We start from the raw sequence: 22019 nt of genomic DNA, 5'->3' as shown, positions 1-22019 counted from the left end.
ACCGCGGCCACAGTGTCAGATTTTTTTTTGAAAATCTACATCTTTTGTACATTAGCTTGATATCCACCCCGCTTAAAGTTTTATTTCAGGTTTACACCCCTTTATTTGTTTTTAGGAATATTCTTTCATTTTTGAAAGAAGGTATAGTCTCCTTTATTATATTTACTGACATTTACAAAATTGAAATATTAACCCTAATTCCAATTGTAAAACCAAAGCAATTTTACTTCATTATAGCCAGCATGCCCTAAAAATTACACAGGGGCTCAGCAGAGATTTCAAAAAGCAAATCATTAACTTGAACAAAACAGGAAAGACAATTGGGCAGGATGGTCAAGAGTCAACCAAGAATAACCAAAAAACAGGTCTGTAATGAATTACAAGCTGCTGGAACTGTGCTGAAGAAACAAGTCTGTGTCAGAAAGCCAACAAATTTAGCTGAACCGCATCAATTCTGTCAAAAGGAGTGGTCAGAAGCTTGTGGACGGCTACCAAAAGTGCCTAGTTGAGGTGAAAATGGCCAAAAGACATTGAAGCAAGTATTAGCATTGCTGCATTTATGTATATTTCTGAGCTTGAAAATTTTGTTATATTTCCAGAAGACCTATAATTACTTAATGAAAGATTCAAAAGACATGATTGTTTTAGATACATGTGTTTCAGTGATTCCATCATCGGAAATTCCAAGTTATATAGTACCAGTTAAAAGTTTGGACACACTTTCTTATTCAGTGCTTTTTACATATTTGTATTATTTTCTACATTGTAGATTAATACTGAAGTTTAAAACTTTTTTTGTTTACAACAGAATTTCATATGTATTCTTTTATAATTTTGATGTCTTCAGTATTAATCTACAATGTATAAAATAATTAAATAAAAATCATTGAATGAGAAGGTGTGCCCAAACTTTTGACTGGTAGTGTAGGAGTTACAATGGAAACTGTAGATTGTGAACAAGAACAGTTTCAGCCACATGAAATAAGGTAGGCGAAAGGTGAGAACTTTATTCACCTGAACACGTAACTCTCTACTTTTAACTTATTCTGTTTTTGTTATTTTTCGTAAGTATAAGCGCAAGTGTGTGTATAATGTGAATGTATGCAACAGTGTCCGTGAAGGTGTTGCACATGTAAATGTCATTGTACTAAATTAGCACAATGACAATAAAGAGTTCTAATTTCTGAAAGAACGGCAATAAACCAGCCGCTGCTCCTCATTCAGGCTGGCATGTTCTTCCATCTTTAAAATGCCTAAATGCCCAACACTTTTCCCTCCAGCTCTGGTGTTCCTCCACATCCATAAAGCGAGTAGCTGTTGTCGCTGCTCCAATCAGAGGCCATTTCTTCGTTTTCTGTTGCATCAGCGGTGGACTGAATGAGCTTGTTAACACCAATCACTAAGTAGTTTTTCTTTTTCCTTGCAGTGACAAAATGTTCCCGGCGTTCGGCTTTGGTGCTCGGATCCCTCCTGACTTCAAGGTAATTTACCCACTTGGCTCACCATCTAGCAGGGGAGGCCTGGGGAGGGTCAGTAGCTGGTGATTACCTGCTGCCTCCTCGTCTTCGTAGCCCCAGGATGCCATAGGTTCCATTCAACCTCCTTCCTTTCCCATAGCTGGTGGTCTAACTTTCTGATTACCTCCATTCAGTCCACCGCCTGCAAACGCTGCCTCAGTGCTTGATGGGTTCAACTTAAAGTGACATTTAAAAAAGGTTCTTGAAACCTTACAGCAAAAAGTTGAATTTATCAGCAACAAAACACCATTTTGGTCCCATGGATTCACTTTGATGTGATCAGAAGCTTATAGCATGCAAATGTACAAAACATAAAGTAGTTAAACATGTTTAGCTTTAAGTCTTATTAATAAAATAATATATTAGTAACATTTGCCTGGAAAGATGGGGCTGAAGGAGTATAAATTGCAAAAAAACAAAACCCATCTACCATCCAACAAGGCTGAAACTAATGATCATTTTTATTGTTAATCATTTTTGATTGTGTTCTCGATAAGTTGTTGATATCGGAAAACTGAAAGATGTGGATCTGTGTTTCCTCAAATGTCTTGTTTTTGTCCGAAAGTATTTAGTTTACTGTCAGAGAGGAGGAAGTAAACCAGGAAATATTCACATTTAAGAAGTCTCAATCACATAATTTAAACCGATTAATCAATTAGCAAAACAGTTGACAAGAGTTCAACCAATCGTTGTAGCTCTGACATCTATTTCCTTCTAAGGGTCCCTTTATTTCAACTGAGCAAGCCAACATAAAGCTCAAATAATAACAATATTAGAACATACGGTTATAATTGATCATAAAAAATATAGGAGTGCACAGTTATCATCCAGAAATTAGCAAAGTTACCATGTATATCAGGGTTTTTCCTGCTCAGAATGTGGCTTTGGGGGACGTACAGTGTTTATAAAACATTTCTCCCATTTGTTGCTTTTCAACATTGAATTGTGTTGAATTTAATTTGGCTTTTACCCTCTAGATGTACACACTTTCCAAGGCTTGCTGCCAAGAAGCATCCCTTCATCATGATGCTGCCACCACCGTGCCTCAGAGTGGGGATGCTGGATGACAACCAGCTCAATTTTTCAGTCCAAAGAACCTTCTTCCAGTTGACTTCAGAGTCTCCCACGTCTTCTGGTGATCTCTAGTCCAGATTTAATATGAGCTGTTTTAACAGTGACTTTCTCTTTACCACTTTCCCATAAACTTTGACTGGTCTGACTGGTGAAGAAGTCTCTCCCATCTCAGCTGTTGAAGCTTGTAACTCCTTCAGAGGACTCATCGGTGTCTTGGTGGCCTCCCCACTAGTCTCCTTCTTCTACTGTCACTCTGTTTTTGAGTACAGCCTGCTCTAGACAGATTTACACATGCATTTTCTTTCCATTTCTTAACGATGGATTTCTTTAGACCCCAAAGGGTTTCTTAGACTTGGAAATTTTCTTTTATCCATTGCCTGACTTGTTCTTTTTACTTTTAATAACCCTTTCCCAGAGTTGCTTGGAGTGTTCTCTAGTCTCCGTGATGTAGTTATATCCAGTATTCATCAGTGACTGGACCTTCCAGATACAGATGTCTTTATAATACACTCACTGAGACACATTCACTGCACTCAGATGATCTCCTTTTCACTAACTTTGTAGAAATTTCTTTCTACATGAAAATTTCTCTAGAAATTCTTTGACATGAAATAGTCTTATTTGGTAAATTCTTGTCCAAAAAGGCAAATTAAAAGACTCAATGTGAAAAAACAATAAAAAAGGAAAATTTCAAAGGTGGATAAATACGCTTAATTGGCACTCTACATACTGTGCGTATACATAAAGATGTGCGTGTGTGTTAAATTAGCCTTTATTATCTGGATAAACTGGCTGCCATTGATACATGTACTCATGTATACATACACAGTACATACTCATGGTTTATTAAAGGGAACATATTCTACCTTTAGAACAGTAAATTGAGTGGAGAGCAAGTAAGAACAACATGTTTTTCTTGCAACGGCTGTAAAGTGTAAAAGCACAAGAGGTGCGATTACACACTGGCCATTGAAAAATACAGAAAATCACTGGACTGATACTGTACTTTTGGGGGAAAAAAACTCCTCTGTGTATTGTTGAATGATTGACAGTAACTGTACAATAGCTCCCAGTGTTGCCTCACCTCTGGGAAAGACTGGACTCACCTATCCTGGGGGAGGGGGAGTCAGTCAGTCAGTCAGATTAGATGTCAGGGAGAAAATGAGAGATGATGCAGAAAGAGATGAAGATGGATGGAGGAGAGACTCGCTGATTTCATTGTTGGAGATTTTTCTGTTTTTTGATGCTGAGATCAAACAGACTTCTCGTGTCTCTCCCCCCAGGTCTCCCACGACTTTGCGGTGAATTTTAATGAAGAGAACCCCGAGTGTGCAGGTAGACGCTTTGATTTTCTGCCTTCTTTGAACGAAAAATGAGGAAGAAAATGACTCAAATATTTGACAGTGGGCCTCAGAAGTCAGAGCACAGAGGAAAATCTTTGATGTGAGAATTAGTTTCATGACGAGGACGCTGGTCGAAGGAGCTCCATCGATCTGAAGCCTCCTGTGACACAGCAGTGACACTAGCCTAACTGATTCAGGACGATGTAGAAATTTTGTGTCCTCTAGTTTATATATGAGATTTACTGCCATGTTTAGTGAGAATGTTTGATGTGCTCTGAGGAGTTGTTGATCATAAAAGACACGTAGATACCAGACAAAAGTATAAATAATTTGACAAGCAACGTTTTTTTGAAAAGGCTTAAAGCATCCCTCTGCCGTGTTTTTCACCAGTTTCTAATATAACTGTTAGCCGGAGTTCTCTTATCATTCAGCAAACAGCTTTAAAAATGCACATGAACCCAGAAGCAGCCATGCGAGCTGTGTGCAACTTTGTCTTTGAGAAATTACGATAACATACAGCTAATCTGTTACTGGATTACATTTTTGTCAACATAATGAGGAAATGTTGCTGGTTTTCATTGAACAAATGAAGCGAACATCTAATCTCGCAGTCCAATATCCACTTGTTTTGGGGGTTACAAACCGTTTTCTTTCAGGAAAGCTGGTGGTTTGCTAAAATCCAAAAAAAGAGAAAAATAAAAATCACAGTGGTGTGGTTTGTGCGCCCACCATCCACCCCAACCTCCTCCTGTGGACTCCTGTGGACACTGGTTCTTCATTCATTCAGAAGCATGTTGTAACGTAATGCAACCACTATGTAGCTTTATTTATTCATAAATCACATTTTAACACCGAGGCACAGTGACAGATGTTGAGTCAATGGACAGGTGTGAAAAAAGGCCTTGAATGCTCTAAAACTGGATCAAGATGTCGAACTGAAAGAGACACAACAGCTAGCAACAACACTGTACTTATCTTAATGGTTGACATGCTTTTCATTGTGCATCTTTTTTTTGTGGTCTCTCTACGTTTTGTTTTTGTTTACATCTGTTCTAAATAGTTTTGCAGTTTTTTTATTGTTTTGTTTTCTTGTGTATTTTTGCAGTTGTTTTGTCTTTGCTTATGGTTGTTTTGAATTTCTTTTTGTTTTGTGTCTTTTTTGTGTCTCTTTGTAGTCATTCTCCATGTTTTTATTGTTTTGCATCTGTTTTTCTTTTTCACATTTTTTTTCGTTTTTTGTCTTTGTAGTTGTTTTGAATCACTTTGCTTATTGTTTTGTATCTCTGTAATTGTTTTACTTATAAACATGATTGTTTTGAATCTCTTATTTTTTTGTGACTTTTTTTGGTGTTGATGGTTGTTTTGTGTCTGTGTTTATTGTTTTGTCTATGTAGTTGTTTTCCATCTTGTTTTTTTTTACTGTTTTGCAATTATTTTGGTAGTTTGGAATTTCTTTTTGTTGGTTTTATGTCATTGTTGTCATTTTTAATCTTTTTGTTGGCATCACTTTGTGTTGTTTTGATTGTGTGCAGTCTGTTTTTGTGCCATTGTAATTGTACATCTGTTTGTTTATTGTCTTGTGACTTTTTCGTCTCTGTGGTTGTCTTGCACATATTTTGACTGTGTTGCATATGCTTTGTGTCTCCATGTAGTTGTTTTATGGTTGTCTGGTTGTTTTTTATGTCTTGTTTGCATGCCTTTATGTTTTTTTTCTGTTCCTGTGTGTTTTGTGTTTCTCTTCATGGTTGTCGCTTACTTTTCTTTTTGCTTTGTTGCGTTACTTTACTACGCGTTACTATGGCTTCTCAGTCATTCTGCGTCTTTTTGTTTGTTTTGTGTCCTTTCATAGTTGCTTTGCATTTCTTATAGTTTACATTTCTGCTCTGTCAGAATGACACAAATCAATCTTTTTTGCTTTACTGTAACTTCTCACTTAAACCACAGAACAAACCAAGTGAACACGCATTTAAATTCAGACACAAATATTTCAAACATTTATATAAATGATATCAGTAATGAAACCTCAGAGTTCCAGTTTTGGGGTTTCATTTATAAATGCCTGTTGGCCTGTTTGAATGTTCACAGCCTCTGGGCAAATATTCTTTAACCCCTTAATAATTCATTAAGTCAAAGAGCTTGGACAGAGAAAGAGAAGCTGTTTGGAATATTTCATAGCTTCATTCAGCTGAATTCCATTTTCAAAACAGTATGTGAGTGTAGTTTTTTTAAACTGCAGCAATCAAAATCAATAAAAGCACTTTAAATGAAATCCCAGTAGAAAAGAGAGAAAGACCTCTGGGTCTGTGTTCCTGCCTCCTGCCTGATTGCTGCCTCTGTATTGATCGTATTGATGCGGGTTGAGCTCTGATGACCTCCAGGAGTCTTTATTCACCTCGAGGACTCTTTTAGTTTGAGTCTAGAGTTAAATTTATATGCAGAAGTTACATTTCAGATGGTAAATTTGTGCTTTCCAATCTGATGGGAAACCTCATTGTGAACATTTACTGAAAAATATTTTTTTAAAAATCACAGTTGCAGGCCTGCCATGATACTATGTTAATTGGACCTTGTAGCTAAGCCTGAACCATTAGGATGTAGAAGCAAATCTGTTTAGTCCATTAGTCTTATTACATTTGGAGGTTATTGAATTAACCAAATTAAGTGCAAGTTTGTTTGGTTTTTTTTGTTGTTTTTTTTGTGAAATGAAAATGTTCTCCTGTGATTCTGAGGTTTCATATGGGCATCAGTTTGATCTGTGTTTACCCTGCCTTTTGAGTAAGCACTTGCACTGCAAAAATAGAAAAAATACAACTTCCCCTGACTTTCATGTTTAGTATTTTTTAACCAAATAAATAAATAACCTAGGAATTGCCAGAGTTTATTTGCTCTGCAAAGAGCTAGAGGCTAAATCAAAGCTTTTGGACATGGTAACCACATCTGTGCTGAATAATTATTTCCTGCACATAATACTCTAGCCCCAAGGTCATGTTAATGCTAAACTAAGTGGACCCACAAGCTAATGTAAAGTATATGCTAACGAGGCTCACAAGTTAATTCTCACTCAAGGGTAACTGGACTAACAAACTAACCTTAATTCTTAACTAACCGGACCCACTAGTTCATGTAAACTACATGCTAACTGGACCCACAAGCTAACATTAATTCTATGCTAACTTAACAAGTAAGCTAACAGTAACTCTCGGTTAACTTCACCCACAAGCTAACCTTATTTCTGAACTAATGGACCCACAAGCTAATAATAACTCAAAAGTAACTGGATCCTCAAGCTAGCTTATGATTCTGTGCTAACAGGGTAATGACAAGGCTTAGGTATGTGGACCCACAAGCTTAGGTCTATATGCTAACTGGGCTCACCACCTAACAGTATTTCTGAGATAGCTGGTCTTATAAGATGATGTAAATTTCAGCGAACTGTACTCACATGCTAACCTTAATTCTGAGCTTATGTACCTGTAATCTAATGTTATCTTTAAACTAGAAAGATCCAAAAACCAATATTAACTCTGAGCTATCTGGCCCTGCAGCTAACAGGCCTTAAATCATATGCTAAATGGGGTCACAAGCTAACATTTCTTCTGTGCTAATTGGACCAATAAGCTAACATTAACTCTAAGCTGACTAGACACACAAGGTAACGTTAACTCAGTAAACCTGCAAGCTAACGTTACCTTTGAAGTAACTGGACCAAGAAGCTAACATTAACGAAAAGCCAACTCAGCCCACAAAAGGTAATGAGCCAACTCAGCTCAAAGGTAATGTTGGCTCAAAGGTAAATGGACCCACAAGCTAACATTAACTTTGAGTGAAGCAGGCCTATAAGCTAGCACTAAGCTAACTTGACTGAAGACCTATTCTAAATATTTAACAAAAGTCAAAGTCTGTCATTGTCTGACATTTTGGGAAGGATGTGGTTTAGCCCAGCTTAGCTTAGCACAGCACAAAGACAATAAAAAAGCTTCAATTCAAATGTACATGTTTTCTAGGAATACAAATGTAGGAAGGATACTGAATTATGAGCAGTTACCTTTGGAAGAGTTGGTGTATTTTTATGCCAACTTTTCTTGTTCTTCTGTGTATTGGGTGAGAGAGAGACTCTGTTTAGATGAAGGTCTCTCGCCTTGTCAGCTGCTAAAGGTCATTGATCGGCTAAGAGGGACACTTCAAAGGCGACACTTTTAATTAAGTCTGAAGGAGATTGTGTTCTGAGCAACCTTCAGACACTGAATCACATCAGTGCTGCCGCCGGGCATGCTGGGACGCCTCGACACACCCAGACAGTGGACACTGAACCTGACTGTCGTCTTTCTGTCGTGTGATCCTGCAAAAACTCATTTTGATAACTTGTGAAACATTGCAGAACTGTGGTTGCAGGCTTTAACAGAAAAAGACACTTGGACTATTTAGAGTTAACGCATTTTTATTGAATTAAAATATAGAATATTAAATGCATGTTCTGTTTAAGAAAAAGTACATTTAAAACATTTTATTAGTTTATATTCTGGATGAAAACTAAAATAGAGCTCTTAAGTTCATTATCGTCAACAGCAGCTCTTAAACTCTGAAACTTTCATATACCTGTAGGTTTTCAGGGCTGCATATGGAAGATACAGATTTTGCTTCACATGAAAACAACTGTTTATTTTCAGTTTTAAATATTAGACAATTTATTTCTTGGGGTGATGGGATCCTCCTGTTTTATTACATTTCAAACATCCCTGAACCTTTGCGTGCTTGTGACCTCTTTGCTATAAGTGATTTAAGGTCTGTTGCTGTGTCCCATCAGGTATCCAGGGCGTGGTCGAGGCCTACCAGGCCTGCCTACCCAAGCTGCAGCTCTACGGCCCCACCAACATCGCCCCCATCATCCAGAAGGTCGCCAACTCGGCCTCGCAGGAGGTCCACACCAAAGAGGCCATGGTGAGCAGGATTTATTCATAGTTCTTCACTGACATTCATGCTGTGGACATGAAAAGTGGCAGTTGTATCGAGGATATAAAAGAAAAAGCACTACAGAGGGTGTGAATGTCAGTTGTCAGTTTCATGAAATTACAGAAATGTTGGGAAACAGACACGTAATCGGATGCTGGGAAGGTTTTCATGTAACATGTGCGGACAGATGCTGCAACACTATACTTCCGTTCTAATCAATACAACCGGCCATCGCTCAGAAAACATAAAAATAGACCAGTCCTCTATTTATATTTGCTACGTCAGGTGTGTGCAGCCCTTTTATACAGAAATTAGTTATAGTGTGTGTTTATTTTTTACTCAGAGCTACCAGCATAAAGGGAATGACTGCTTTGTATCAAACAAAGTCTCCATTTTTACATCATCTAGTTGCAGCTGACGGTTGCTGAGTAATTTGATCTATTACAGAGTCTGCTGTAGTCTGTAGATGTTAACTTACCCATATTAAATAAACTCTCTGAAAAGTTTGGATCCACAAACAAAAGACATGACATTCCCACAATGAAAGCTCAATGTCTTGTTTTGCCACAACCCCCAGTGATGTTAATAATTACCTGTTAATCAGTTATTCTGCATTAATAATGTAATCAGTTACAAATATTTTAGGCAAAAGATGTGCCTGTCAGATTAGCTGTAGCTCCAGCAGGTAGAGCCTCTTACTGTTTAATTAAATGGAGGTACAGGTGTGTTTGTATCAGATAACCACACCTCGCTGCTGTCTAACTGCTGCTGTTGTGTTGAGGAACTCTGCAGTATCAAGTTGCAAAAAGGTGTCTGCCAGCTGTTCAGTTTACCTAGCTAGCTGAGGTTCATGCTGACGCTAAGCTAGAAGGTTCAGTGCTAACACAGGCCATGAGCTGAGTCTCTGTCAGCAGACATTTAGGAGCAGCAGGACTATGATTATGAACTTCCAACAGAATTAAACAGATGACATTCACAGTCAGATATGAAGTTTAATTCACAAGAAACTGTGACATAAGCTGGTCTGACAGTATCCCACGACTTTCTCTCTTCCAGCAATACTTCATTCTGCTGATCCTGACTGACGGTGTCATCACTGACATGGCCGACACAAGGGAGGCCATAGTCCAGGCCTCTCACCTCCCCATGTCCGTCATCATCGTTGGGGTTGGGAACGCCGACTTCAGCGACATGCAGATGCTGGACGGGGACGATGGGATCCTGCGGTCACCTAAAGGAGAGCCCGTCCTTCGGGACATTGTCCAGTTCGTCCCCTTCCGCAATTTCAAACATGTGAGTCCATCAGTTGGGAGATAGGAGGAGGCGGGTCTAATGAAAGATGAATCAAAAATCCAGTTATACAGATAGAAACCAATTCGTCTTAGTATTTAACTTTCTGCATGAAGAGTTCCTCATGGCACCAGTTTAGATCCACTATTGTTTCCAGTGATGGGGCTTCACCCCAAGACACAACAATAATTTATTTATTGATATGTTAGTGCTAACCTTATTAGTCAACCAGTCGAATCCATATACACTCAATGACTCATTAATACACTTTTAAGATCTAATGTAATCTAATATAGCAGCTCTGCCATAAATTCGGCTTCTATGAAACACGTTTTCAGTTTTTAATTGAAGTCACAGTGGGTGGTGGTGTACTGAACTGCATTACACCCAAGTGTTCCTAATGTTTTGACCCCTTTATGTATGTTAATGGGGTGGACAAAATATTGGGAACATTTTTAAATGTGAATCAGTTCAGCACACCACCACAAAGCCACTGTGACTTCAATAGTAAGAAGAATTAATGGCAGAAATGTTGAATTTCATTAGATTTCTTAACGAGTGGCCAGTGAGTGCGTTTCTGTGCTTTTCATACACAGATTAGACCAGCTTAGTCTGTTTAAATAAGATAAGACCAGCAGCATCGTAGGGAGGCGGAGGACACTGTTGGTCAAACACTTTGTACTATCTGTGAGATGTCCGATAGTTGTTAAAATAGAATGCAAACAGTTGGCATCAAGTACAGACAAAAATCATTTATTCCCAGTTTCTACAAACATGTTAAGAAAAATGCGCTGTCATTATCATTGACCATTTCTGCTTCCCCAAACCACAGCTATTTGGTATATAATGTTTCTGAGACTGTTTTGCTTTGCTGAAAACACTCAATACTCTCATGTGGATCAAACTTTGATGGTAGACAACTGGGTCAGAGCATCACTAAAACGTCATAAGTTATGTGTTTCATATGTTTCTGGTGTGCAGTGGTTACTAAATGTGTCCAAGGAGGAACAACGGGTGACAGAATCACGGATGCCCAAGACTCACTGATGGGTCATTGTGTCCATGTTGACCCCTTTCTACCACTGAAAGCTCTACAAGCTAAATGTTGTCAGCAAAGCAAAACAGATGAATAATTTACTGAAACAATGAGCTCCAGAAACACGAGTGTAATGAACAAGCATGAGGAAGACAATCCATTTTTGTGGAAACTAGGAAGAACTGTATGTACTAGTTGACATGTTTGCTTTCCAGTCCAATAAAACAGCATTTTCGGGGTGGGGGATTCTTAATGCTAAAACAAACTCAATCAATAACAAAGCTACAGTTGTGGTTTGGTGAAAAAGTAAAATAGGAAAACATTGTAAAGACAGTCCACTTCTGAGAGCATTTTTGTGGAATCTGGGAATACATTTTTAATTTCCAACCCGACAAAATCACAGTTGGGAGAAAGCACTTACTACTGAAAATAAATCAGACGGTAAAAAGCAATAATGGAGCTACAGTTGTGTTTTTATAACTGCGGTACAAAAACAATTTAAAGTCCAAACGTGGTATTTCCCAGGCTGCACGAACTGCTCAGTTTACTCTTTGTAATCTTAATTTAATAGTTTGTTTTTGCCTGTTTATAGAACTTCACACTTCACTGCGGCTCACAAACCTTCCATTAACCTCACTTCTCATTATATTTTCATTTTCTGTCTGGATGGATGTTATTCGTGTTTCAATGTGTTGTTGTTATTGGAGCAGAGATGCGTGAATTATTATTACAAACACATTTAGTTGTTCACAGCTCCTGTTGCTCAGCAGCTACAAACCTCCATGTACGGGCACCAGATGGTGCGTTAATTTGAAAAATGTCTCTGTGCAGTGTTTAAATATAACTGTGTGTGACCCTAAAATAACTGTGTATGATGGTGAAGCAACAAGCCGAGAGGACACGAGTGGAAAGTGTTTTAAATTCATGATCAGAGCATGTTGGAGGGAGGACAAGATGAGAGGCTGTGAAGTTATTGAAGAAATGAGTTTCAGCCTATGAGAGGGAAGACTGGGTGGCAATCTGCCAGAGGATCTTAAGTGGGAAACTTATTATTTCTCTCAGATGAATTTCAGCTCTTAACCAGTCTGAAGGTTACTCTTGGTACAGTACAGCGCACATTTATCTTCCCAATTTGAACTCATTTTACAGACACTGGCTGTAGTTTGCTCCGAGCTTTAATCTATGTGATGAACGAGAGTTTCTGTTAGGCCCTAAAAGAGGCAATTTTCATTTGACAGCAGCAGAAGGAGGCAGAGAAAAGCAGCTCTGACTGACTGAAGACCACTGCTGCTTTCTGAGCAACGTTTCTATCTTAAAATTCAATCAGAAAAAGATCATTTCATCTCAAATCATCAATTTTTATAGCTTAAAATGTGAACATGAATAAAAATATTAGTCAAATCTTACTTTTAAAATATTTTGGGGTCTAAAGGAGTGAAAGGGACAAAAAATTGGAATCAGTCAAATACTGAGTGAAAGAAGCCCCCAACAGTAAGGACTTTCTTTGAGCACTATATCTGTGTCCCATCGCAATACTTTTGCATCACCTCATGGTACGTCACGATACTTTTGTCTTCCTACATGATCATTTTTCAATTTTTGCACCTTGTCACTATACGTTTGCATCCCCTTTTGATACTTCAGAGTTCCTTTGCACAAAATTTTGCGTAAGTTCACAATATATTTGCATCCTATTGCATGACTTTTATGTTCCCACGTGATTCTTTTTACTTTTGAGTCACCTCACAGTATTTTTGTATCACTTTACGATATTTTTGCATCACCTCACTTTTATAACCTTATGATAGTTTCGAGTTCCCTCACAATTAGTTTTGTTTCTTGCATCTCCTCATGATACCTTGCATACTGTTGTATTACCACATGATATTTTAGTCCAGTTCTAACACTCTGCCAGTTTAAGGAAACACTGAAGACATCAAAAGGAGATGATGTGACACTGATGCATTCATGTTGAAAAGGTTGATCTCCAACACAGTCCAGCTGCTCTATCTGCTGTGTTTGGATGTATGATCACTGTTCAGTCGATGATGATTCTGGAACGACCTGCTTCACCTGCTGCCTCCGTGACCCGGCCCCAGATAAGCGGAAGACGATGGATGGATGGATGGATGGACAAAAAAGTGTGAAATAAGTCAAGTCCCATTAAGAAGGCAAGAAATTCCACAAATTGACCTTGACAAGGCACACCTGTGAAGTGAAAACCATTTCAGGTTGCTACCTCATGAAGTTCATCAAGAGAATGCTAAGAGTGTACAAAGCAGAAATCAAAGCAAAGCGTGGCTATTTTGAAGAATCTAAAATATGAAATATGTTTTGACTTATTTCACACTTTTTTGTTTACTACATAATTCTATATGTGTTCATTCATAGTTTTGATGCCTTTAGTGAGAATCTACAATGTAAATAGTTATGAAAATAAAGAAGAAACATAAAAGTAGAAGGTATGTACAAACTTTTGACTGGTGGTGCATATATCTGACAACTGAATAGCTTTACAAGAAAAAACTTCATGTCTACATCCAAGCTGTTCCATAATATTCTGGTGGTGGTCAGGAACTTTGTTGTAAAGCTCCTGCAGAACACTGTCTGAAATCTATTGTAGCGAGTGGAGTGTATCGTGGTTCTACAGTAGTGGGAACAGGTCCCTTGAATAAACAGAGTGAACCCAAGAATTTACACTTACAAAAGTACCACATGACTGACGTTTCCTCTGTTTCTCCTCCTCAGGCCTCTCCGGCTGCTCTGGCTAAGAGTGTCCTAGCAGAAGTGCCCAACCAGGTGGTTGACTACTACAACAGCAAGGGCATCAAGCCCAAAGTGCCCAGCGAGTACCAGTCTTCCAGGCCGTTTGGCCCCTGAGGAGCATCACCTCTCCTGGACTCACAAACATGTTTACTGTCTTTTGTTCTTTGTGAAAGCGGATGTTAAAGGTACTGTATGTGGTATTTTATCATTAAAGGTGAGTCACATTAGACCTTAATGCCTAAAGGGGGCAAACCAGGACTACCAGAAGCCTGTCAGGAACCACAGTGGAGGTCTTCACAGGTCCACTCAGTTCTAGGGTGCCAAGAACCAGGGTCTGAATTCTACTTGCTCTAAACAGATGTTATTTTCAGGGCATATCTCTAAGACAAATAGAGATTTTAACTTTAAATTTAAAATTAAGTTGTTGACAGATCAGCTGGTTGTTCCTCTGTCCTGCAAAACATCGACCGGAGCTTTTATGTATACTGGCTTTTGCATTTAGGGCAGAAGATGGAAACTGGATATTAAATTTTCTATAAAAAATTGTCTCTTAGGTGAATAAACAAATGCTTGTTGATTGATCAAATGAACTGATAGCACATCACACTGTTGCTGGTGTTCAGACTGACTGCGTATTGGATCCAGTCTAATTAACCTCAGGCCTGTTTGGGTCCGCTCTGGCCGACCCTCTTAGATCAGGTCTATGGAAATGAATATATGCATGTCAGATTCAGGTAGGCTTTTGTTTTGGGACCAAGATTTTGGAGCTGTGAAGACCTTGACTCTACACTCTTTAAACCGAAAGAGAGATTTCACTAGTCAGATGAATAGAAGCTGCCGTAATTATAACATAAAGGTGTTTCATTTCCTGCCATTGTCTTTTAAAAGGTGAACAAAGAAGCATGTGAAGCTGCTGACTACAGAAACTCTAGTTAGGAGGCTCTTGAGACAGAAAATAGTTTGAACCAGGCAGGTAAAGCGTAGAAAGACTTAGCCTTGTGGTTGTTGTCTTGTAGCTGCATTCAAGACATGTGGGACTTAGTATACATTGTAGCTTGTAAATATTGTTCACATCAACATCCAAGTTCTAATTCTGGCTATTAGTAACCTTAAACAGCATGTTTTATCATTGGGGATGTTTGCTATGAAGCATGAGCTTTGTGGTAGTGTTTAAAATAGAGTTATTCAATTTCAAATTATCCAATTTTTAGAACTAGTTCTGCTCAAGCATATGACCCTCGATATTTATGAAGATATTTGTTAAATTCTAGCTTGATATATCAAATACTTGATGAGATAACCTATTTTTTAAATTGCCCGTTGACGTACTTTCAGCAAGTTTTTTTTTTTTTTTTGCACATTGAAATGTAAGTCTGTTTAAACAGCAATATCTCAGGAACTATTAAAGATAAAAGTTTGACATTTTCACTGTTATTTCTCATCGTGTCAGAAATATTGGACAAGTAGGATCAAATAGTCTTTGATTATGGATGAATTGAATTTTGAAAAAAGTGCCATCTTTGAGCTCCATGTAAACCATGTAAATTTACTTGTCATGATGAGGAATAACTGTGAAAATTTCCTGTAGTTCCTGCCAAATCATAAGATTTCTTCTGCTGCTCGCTGTTGTTGCCCAAAATGATATGAACTTGTAGGCAATTGCATGTTTTTAAAAGTGCTGGTGTAAAGTGCTAAAGCCTCAACAAATCATCAATATTCAGCTTAGCAAACCACCCCAAACTCTCCTGCACTCTCAGACAGCACTGCAAGGACTTTATGTGGGACAAAAACAATCTTGTGAAGCTTACTTTAAACTCTGGGTCCTCTGGTGGAAACACAGCCTCAAAGTATTGTTTCATCTCATCATGTTGTTTCATGCTGTAAAATGCCAACTGTAGCACCTTTTGCATCCGCTGTGCATGCAGGGCCGACAAAGTCTGCGCAGACTGTAGCGTTCAGGAGTGCTTTTACGTGAAAAGCACACAAACACAAAACTGACCAATCCAAACGCTGCTTCCCTGCAGACAGCATGACGGGTGGGGAAACAGTCAATGAAGGAATGTATGAACCTCCCTCCTCCTCCCCTGCAGTTTGTTTTTATAAGAGTTTATCGAGATTTTGCTAAATTTCGTAAGTTTGTTGTAAAGCATTTTGGATCTCTGCCAGGTGAACAAGCTAAGCTGCCTTCACAGACGTCTGCATCCTCTACTGTTTTTTTCTAAAAGGCGAGGCAGATGCATGAACTGTTGTTTTGCATGCAAATCTCCATGCAGGGCTTGGCGGTCCTTGTAGTTTCTGTTTCCTGGTAGTGAATAATATGAGTAATAATGACGTTTACAATGTGCCCTGTGACGGGGCTGTTCTACTCGGAAGCATGTTCACCTGTAAACGAAAATGTGTGAGTAGATTTAAAAGCACAAAATGAGTATATTTGGAGAGATTTGTAGATTATGGTGATAGATTTTGGTCACTTTGTGCCACAACACCTGTCCATCTGTCTTTATGGCTTTGCACAACTTTTTTTTTATAAATATTGGTTTCATTCTGGATCTGTCTAAACCTTTTGAGGTATAGTCATATTACTTTTTTGGCATCACTTGTTTCTTTGAGTACAGTCATTTCTAAGGACTAGCAAGTAATTTTTCCAAGGATAGTAGTGGCAGCAGGTTCAACAAGGTAGTCCAAATTTCCTTTTCCCTTGCCTCATCCTCTTCCTCTTCTGTAGCAATCTTGAAGTGTTCTCAAGCAAATTCTGGATCAGAGGGTCTTCCCCTGGCAGTAGTTGCTCAGAAAAAGCCTCGAAATGTAGGTGTCTTGGGGGCATTTCAGTCAGATGCCCGATCCACCATAACTGACTTCTACAAGGGACCAGCAGCGGTGCTCCTCCTGAATGTCTCTTTCTCTCCAGTGTAAAACTCGACAGATTTCTTGAGTCTTAAATCAGGACCAAACTTCATCCACTTAATCGAGTTCTGGACCTGGCAGCACCCCATTAAACAAGGAAGTCCAGAGTCCTCCAAACATTCTTCAGAGCTTCCAATAATTGGACATACCCAGAGAACCTCAACAGAGAGGCTTCCAAAAGGAAATTCAGTCAAATGCCTAAACCACTTTTTGCCTTCTGGATGTCATTCTGGTTAGTTTAAACTTCAACAAATTGTTCGACCCTAAAGACAGAGTCAAATTTCATTCATTCAACTGGATTCTGGTCCTTGTGAGACCAAGCAAAACAAGGTGATAAAGTAAGCCACAGTTATTTTCTCCAGCTCTCCTAGGATTCATTCTTAGGTCAGAGGGAATTCCTCAAGAAAATTCTGGGTTTGCCTCGGGGGTTCAATTCTAGTTTGACATACCTAGTAACCTCCAAATGGATGAGTCCAAGAGGAATTTCAGATGCTTCAACTACCTCAACTGGCTCCAAGGAGGGAACAGCACTGGAGAGTCTTCTACACAATGATGTAATGATGCAAAATACTTAAACTTTGACAGATTGCTTGAGGCTTAAGTCATGACAAACCTTCATCCGTTTAACTGGTCCTTGTGACAGCGAGCCCAACAACTTTGTCCAGGCCTCCATACTTACATTCTCCAGCTCTCCCAGGAGGCATTTCTAGGTCAGAAGGGATTCTTCAAGAAAATTCTGGGTTTGCCTTTTGGTCCAGTCCCAGTTGGATGTACCCAGTAACCTCCAAATACTTGCTGCCAAGAGGAATTTCAGAGGGACAAACTCCCTCAACTAGCTCCAGTGACAAGACAGCAGTGAAGATTCTTCTGCACACATCTTTCTTGTAGATGTAAACATTCTAAACTTCTACACATAGATTCAGTCTTGAGTTAGGACAAATCATCTACTTAACTGGATTCTAGTCCCGATGGCATCTGATTAAACAAAGTACTCCAGAGACCTTAAAAGGTACATCCTTCAGCTCTCTCAGGAGGCAATTCTGGGTTTGGCCAAGGGTCTAATCCTAGTTGGATGTACCCAGAAAACCTCCACAGGGGGCGTCCGAGCATGGTTTGGACGTTTGAACTCTTTACCCTGAGCCCTGACACTCTGCAAAGGAAACTCCTTTAAGCTCATTTTAAAGTTGGTAAAATAATGAGGTAGATGACCAGAAAATGGCAGAGCTTTGCCTTCAGGCTGACTTCAGTCTTCACTGTGAAGGGTTGGTGCAATGTTTACATTCCTGCTTATGCTGCACTACCCCACCAGTCGACATGTTGTTCCATCCATCCATCAGTTTTTCTTTTAACCACATCGGTGCGGTTGCAGGTGTCCTTGCACAGCCAGGTCCTTCAAGTCCTCAAAAGATTTTCACAGATTTTCTTTTGCAGGGTTTAACAACTTTTAAAATGTACTATGTGATCCCTCAGTGGCTCAAATCCCTCACATTTTGACTCTTTCATTGTGAGACAGTAGATATTACCTGACAGCTACAGTATGGTTTTGTGAAATATGAACTACAACTTCAAGCGTTGGCCCTGAATTGTCCCATATGGACACATCCTAGAATACTGGATGGTGAAAGTGATTGGTCAGGGTTAAACATCTCAGATCATTGCAGGAATTTAAAGCATTTGACTTGGCACACTGACTCCTCAAAAGTCTGATTCCAGCATAAATGTCCACGTTCATATGATGTAAAATATGCACTTTGAGCTAATTTCATTACTTTCTACTGTAAACAAAGTTGGAATGTTGCCTCATTAATGATGTGATCCTTGTTTATACATTAAATAGTGGAGCTGCTGCACCCTTGAGCTTAGTGTTTGGTACTTTAAGGATTGTTGTTTGTCCTGTTGAAAAAAAGCATAGACAGAGGACAGGTGTTGAGTCACATGACTTATTGTTGTGTTAACATGCAGTATTGTGTGCAAAACAATGACAAACTGACTTATAATGATAAAAGTTTTATCAATAACCTCGGAGTGTCTCATGATTGACTTTTGTGAACAGGTAAAAATGGCCAAATTTTGAAATGACTCAGTTTACTTAGTTATTCTTGTGTTACAAAAGACAAAAAACAGACAACTTTTAGTTGCAAACTGGAAGGAGCCTTTCTGTATGTTGAATGTATTGTCCTTTTGGTCTATAAAATGTAAATAATTTTACAAAAATTTATCCTGAGTTGAGAGCAACATGTCAAATGTGTTCTCTGTATGAACAAAATGCTGAAATGTTGAGGTTAGCGTGAGCTACAACAGTAAATCCTTTCTTCTAAGATACTGCAATGGACAACTAATTGGCATTTTTTCATAGAGTTTCTGTAATTAATCAATTATCAAATAGTTTCAGATTATTATTCTGCTGCAGATGGTGCTTTGTCCTCCCTCAGCACTGTAATCATCAGCTCTTTTTACTATATTAGCAAAGATTTGCCTTTATTTGAAAAAAATACTTTAAGCAATATAAAACAGTAAATCGTTTTAAAGTGTTATTTTATAAACTTTTTCTCTGTTGTTCAGTTTTAGGTCATATCCAGTAAAATTACAGAAAGGTGTTAATTTACATGTTAACTGTAAAAAAAATCCCACATTGTAAAAAATATTTACATTTGTAGATGCAAAACAATTACACGAAGGATCACATCTACATCTTCTGTAGCTGTCTTTGTTATTCCTTCAGTCTTGATGTCTTCACTTACTAGTATTTACCCAGAGGCCCTCTGTCTTAATCCAAGTAGTGAGCCAGTCAGGTGGTGCTAAGGTAAACAGCATAGCATCACAGGTTAATCCATTATGTACACTTTTGTTCAGTCAAATCTCAATCTTTAAAATTTCATTAATGTTTCTATTCCAGTCCAGAGACTTTGTGTATTTAGTGTTGAGCTGTTTCCTGTCCAATCCTGAGAGAGTAAAGCAGTAAATGAAGGGGAATCTCCCAGCAGTCCCAACATCCTCGGTGTGGTTCCACAGCAGCAGTAATTAAAGCCTCGGCTGTTTGTTCGGAGGCGTGATGGTTCAAGACAAGGAGGAGACGAATGAAAGGAGGCCATTAGCTCTGTCAGAAGGACAAAGAGGCACAGCAAGACGTCGTCGACTCAACACGAAACCGTTGTCATGAGAAGCAAGAAGATGAAGCAACGTGAGGACGATCAAAGACAACTTTGGTCTGACTACAGGTTTAATAACATCAGAATCAGGACCACTCTAGTAACGGTTCCACTCAGAGGTTCACATGAGAAATATCTCGCTCCTGATAAAACACTTTAGTGTTATCAGCTCACCTTTACATTTTTTAAAGTCCATGTCTGGTTTATTAATGGATCATCTTTTATTCAGTGTGTGGAGGATTTTTTGGAGGGTTTTCCAGAGCTGAGTTTATTTAATTATCTGTCTGTAACCTTTAGTTTTTTCTCGTCTCTGTTATATCTTTACATTCTAACTGTGAGGATATTTTTGCAATTATTAGGCAATAGGAATTAATTTTTGGGTGTTTGAATGACAATTCTTTATCAAATAATTTGAGTGTGAGAGAATAAATGCTGTCGTGACTGTTACATTATAAAAACATTTCAGTTTTTAATGTTGATGAGTCAAACCTGGACAGATCGGATTAAAAAATAACACTGCTTTTCAATTCTATATATATTCTTATGGCAAGCCATTTAAACATTTAATAGTTAGACTGCAGATTTATTATAAACATCTGGAATTGAATTCTTCCTCGTCAAAATACAAACATAAACACTAAAAGTCCAAACACAGCCCTGAGAAGCCTCATCTGCAAACATAACTAAGGAAAACCTCATTGCCTCCACCTGTAAAGATTATAGATTTCAGAAACTTCAGCTCAAATTTTCCTCCAAGTGAAACTTTCCACACTGAAGTTCGCTGTTTATCCATGTTGGCGTGACTCAGCAGAAACCTCCTTTTGTTGATTAATGTCAAGACCTTCAGCTGCTGTTTCTCCAAAATCCCAGAAACCCTCCCACCCACAGACGTCTCCATCAAGAGTGTTTAATTAAAGCAGGTTCAGCAGGTCTTTAATTACCTCAGCTGACGAGCGCTGCGCTAACGAGGAGGTTAACGAGGAGCAGCCAATAGGAAGCCAGCGGGCAGCTTTGTGCTATAAACAGAAGGAGCTTCACCCAAAACTAACCGCATTAGTTTAGCTTTAAGGTGTGAGAAGTTTTAATTTGAAGGTTTTCTATTGAGGAAAACTCTTCACTCTTGAGTTCAGAACCAATTTTCAGTGTTTCTACATATTCTAATGAAAGAAACACCTACGCGATGCATGAGATTCAATTTATCCAACACCAGGGGGCCAAAGGTATGTGGACAGGCTTGTTTTTCCTCTCTGCTAATTTTTCTGTCCATTATGTCCAATGAAGTTAGCTGAGCTTCTTATTAGAATTTGCCTCAAGCAGTCTCAGTTTCAGCCTAGTTAAGAACTTTAGTCAAGCAATGCATTGACCCAAATATAGGACAACCTGATTCTAAGAAGATTTTAACATCTGTTTGTAAGAAAAATGGCGCACTATAACTCATAGCTTTATTGTTGCCTTAGCTGAGTTATTCTCCATAATATTAAACACTGTAGGCTCCCATCTTAATATGTATTATAGGTCAGGAAAGTAGTATTTTACATAATCTTTGTAGGGTTTTAATCCCTAATATGTAAAGAATTTGAGTATTATCTGATTTAAATAACACTACAGGGTCTTAACTGGCTTTGGTAACATTAATTATAATCCATTTTACTGGAAGGTTCTCTGGAGCAGCAGCTGTTGTCTTTAAATGTACTGTATAAAAATGTCTCAACTATTTTCTTGTTATTGTTGCATGGCTACAATCTAATTTATTTGTTAAATTCGGTTTAATATCTGTGGTTTTGTAAAGAACTCTAAAGTTATTGTTATTATATTACTAGCCTACATACTGCAAGCTTTCTGGCTTTGGAGAGTTCAAGGAAACAATAACAATGCATAGCAGCCTTTTGTGCTTTAAAAATCCAAGAGTGAAATCCAAGTAAAAAAAAAATACATAACATTTACCAGCTAATGTCTGCCTGAAGGGACCCAGTTTACCAGCCTTTTTTTT

At 38.5% G+C, this 22019-nt stretch overlaps 1 protein-coding gene across 1 annotated transcript in view; it reads left to right on the top strand.

The window, feature by feature from the left end:
- cpne4a (copine IVa) overlaps window positions 1-18903 on the top strand; it is an 89078-nt gene extending 70175 nt beyond the window's left edge. Inside the window, exons 12-16 of the mRNA XM_023281916.3 lie at window positions 1427-1481; window positions 3875-3926; window positions 8739-8872; window positions 9941-10177; window positions 13959-18903. Of these exons, the coding sequence (XP_023137684.1) occupies window positions 1427-1481; window positions 3875-3926; window positions 8739-8872; window positions 9941-10177; window positions 13959-14090 (610 nt within the window). The 3' untranslated portion in view covers window positions 14091-18903. The remainder of the gene's footprint in view (window positions 1-1426; window positions 1482-3874; window positions 3927-8738; window positions 8873-9940; window positions 10178-13958) is intronic.
- Window positions 18904-22019: the final 3116 nt, after the last annotated feature.

Source organism: Amphiprion ocellaris, chromosome 9 (assembly GCF_022539595.1).
Source record: "Amphiprion ocellaris isolate individual 3 ecotype Okinawa chromosome 9, ASM2253959v1, whole genome shotgun sequence".
Classification (NCBI taxonomy): Eukaryota; Metazoa; Chordata; class Actinopteri; family Pomacentridae; genus Amphiprion; species Amphiprion ocellaris.
The sequence above is the reverse complement of the archived record's forward strand: the minus strand, read 5'-3'. Positions and strand labels throughout refer to the sequence as shown.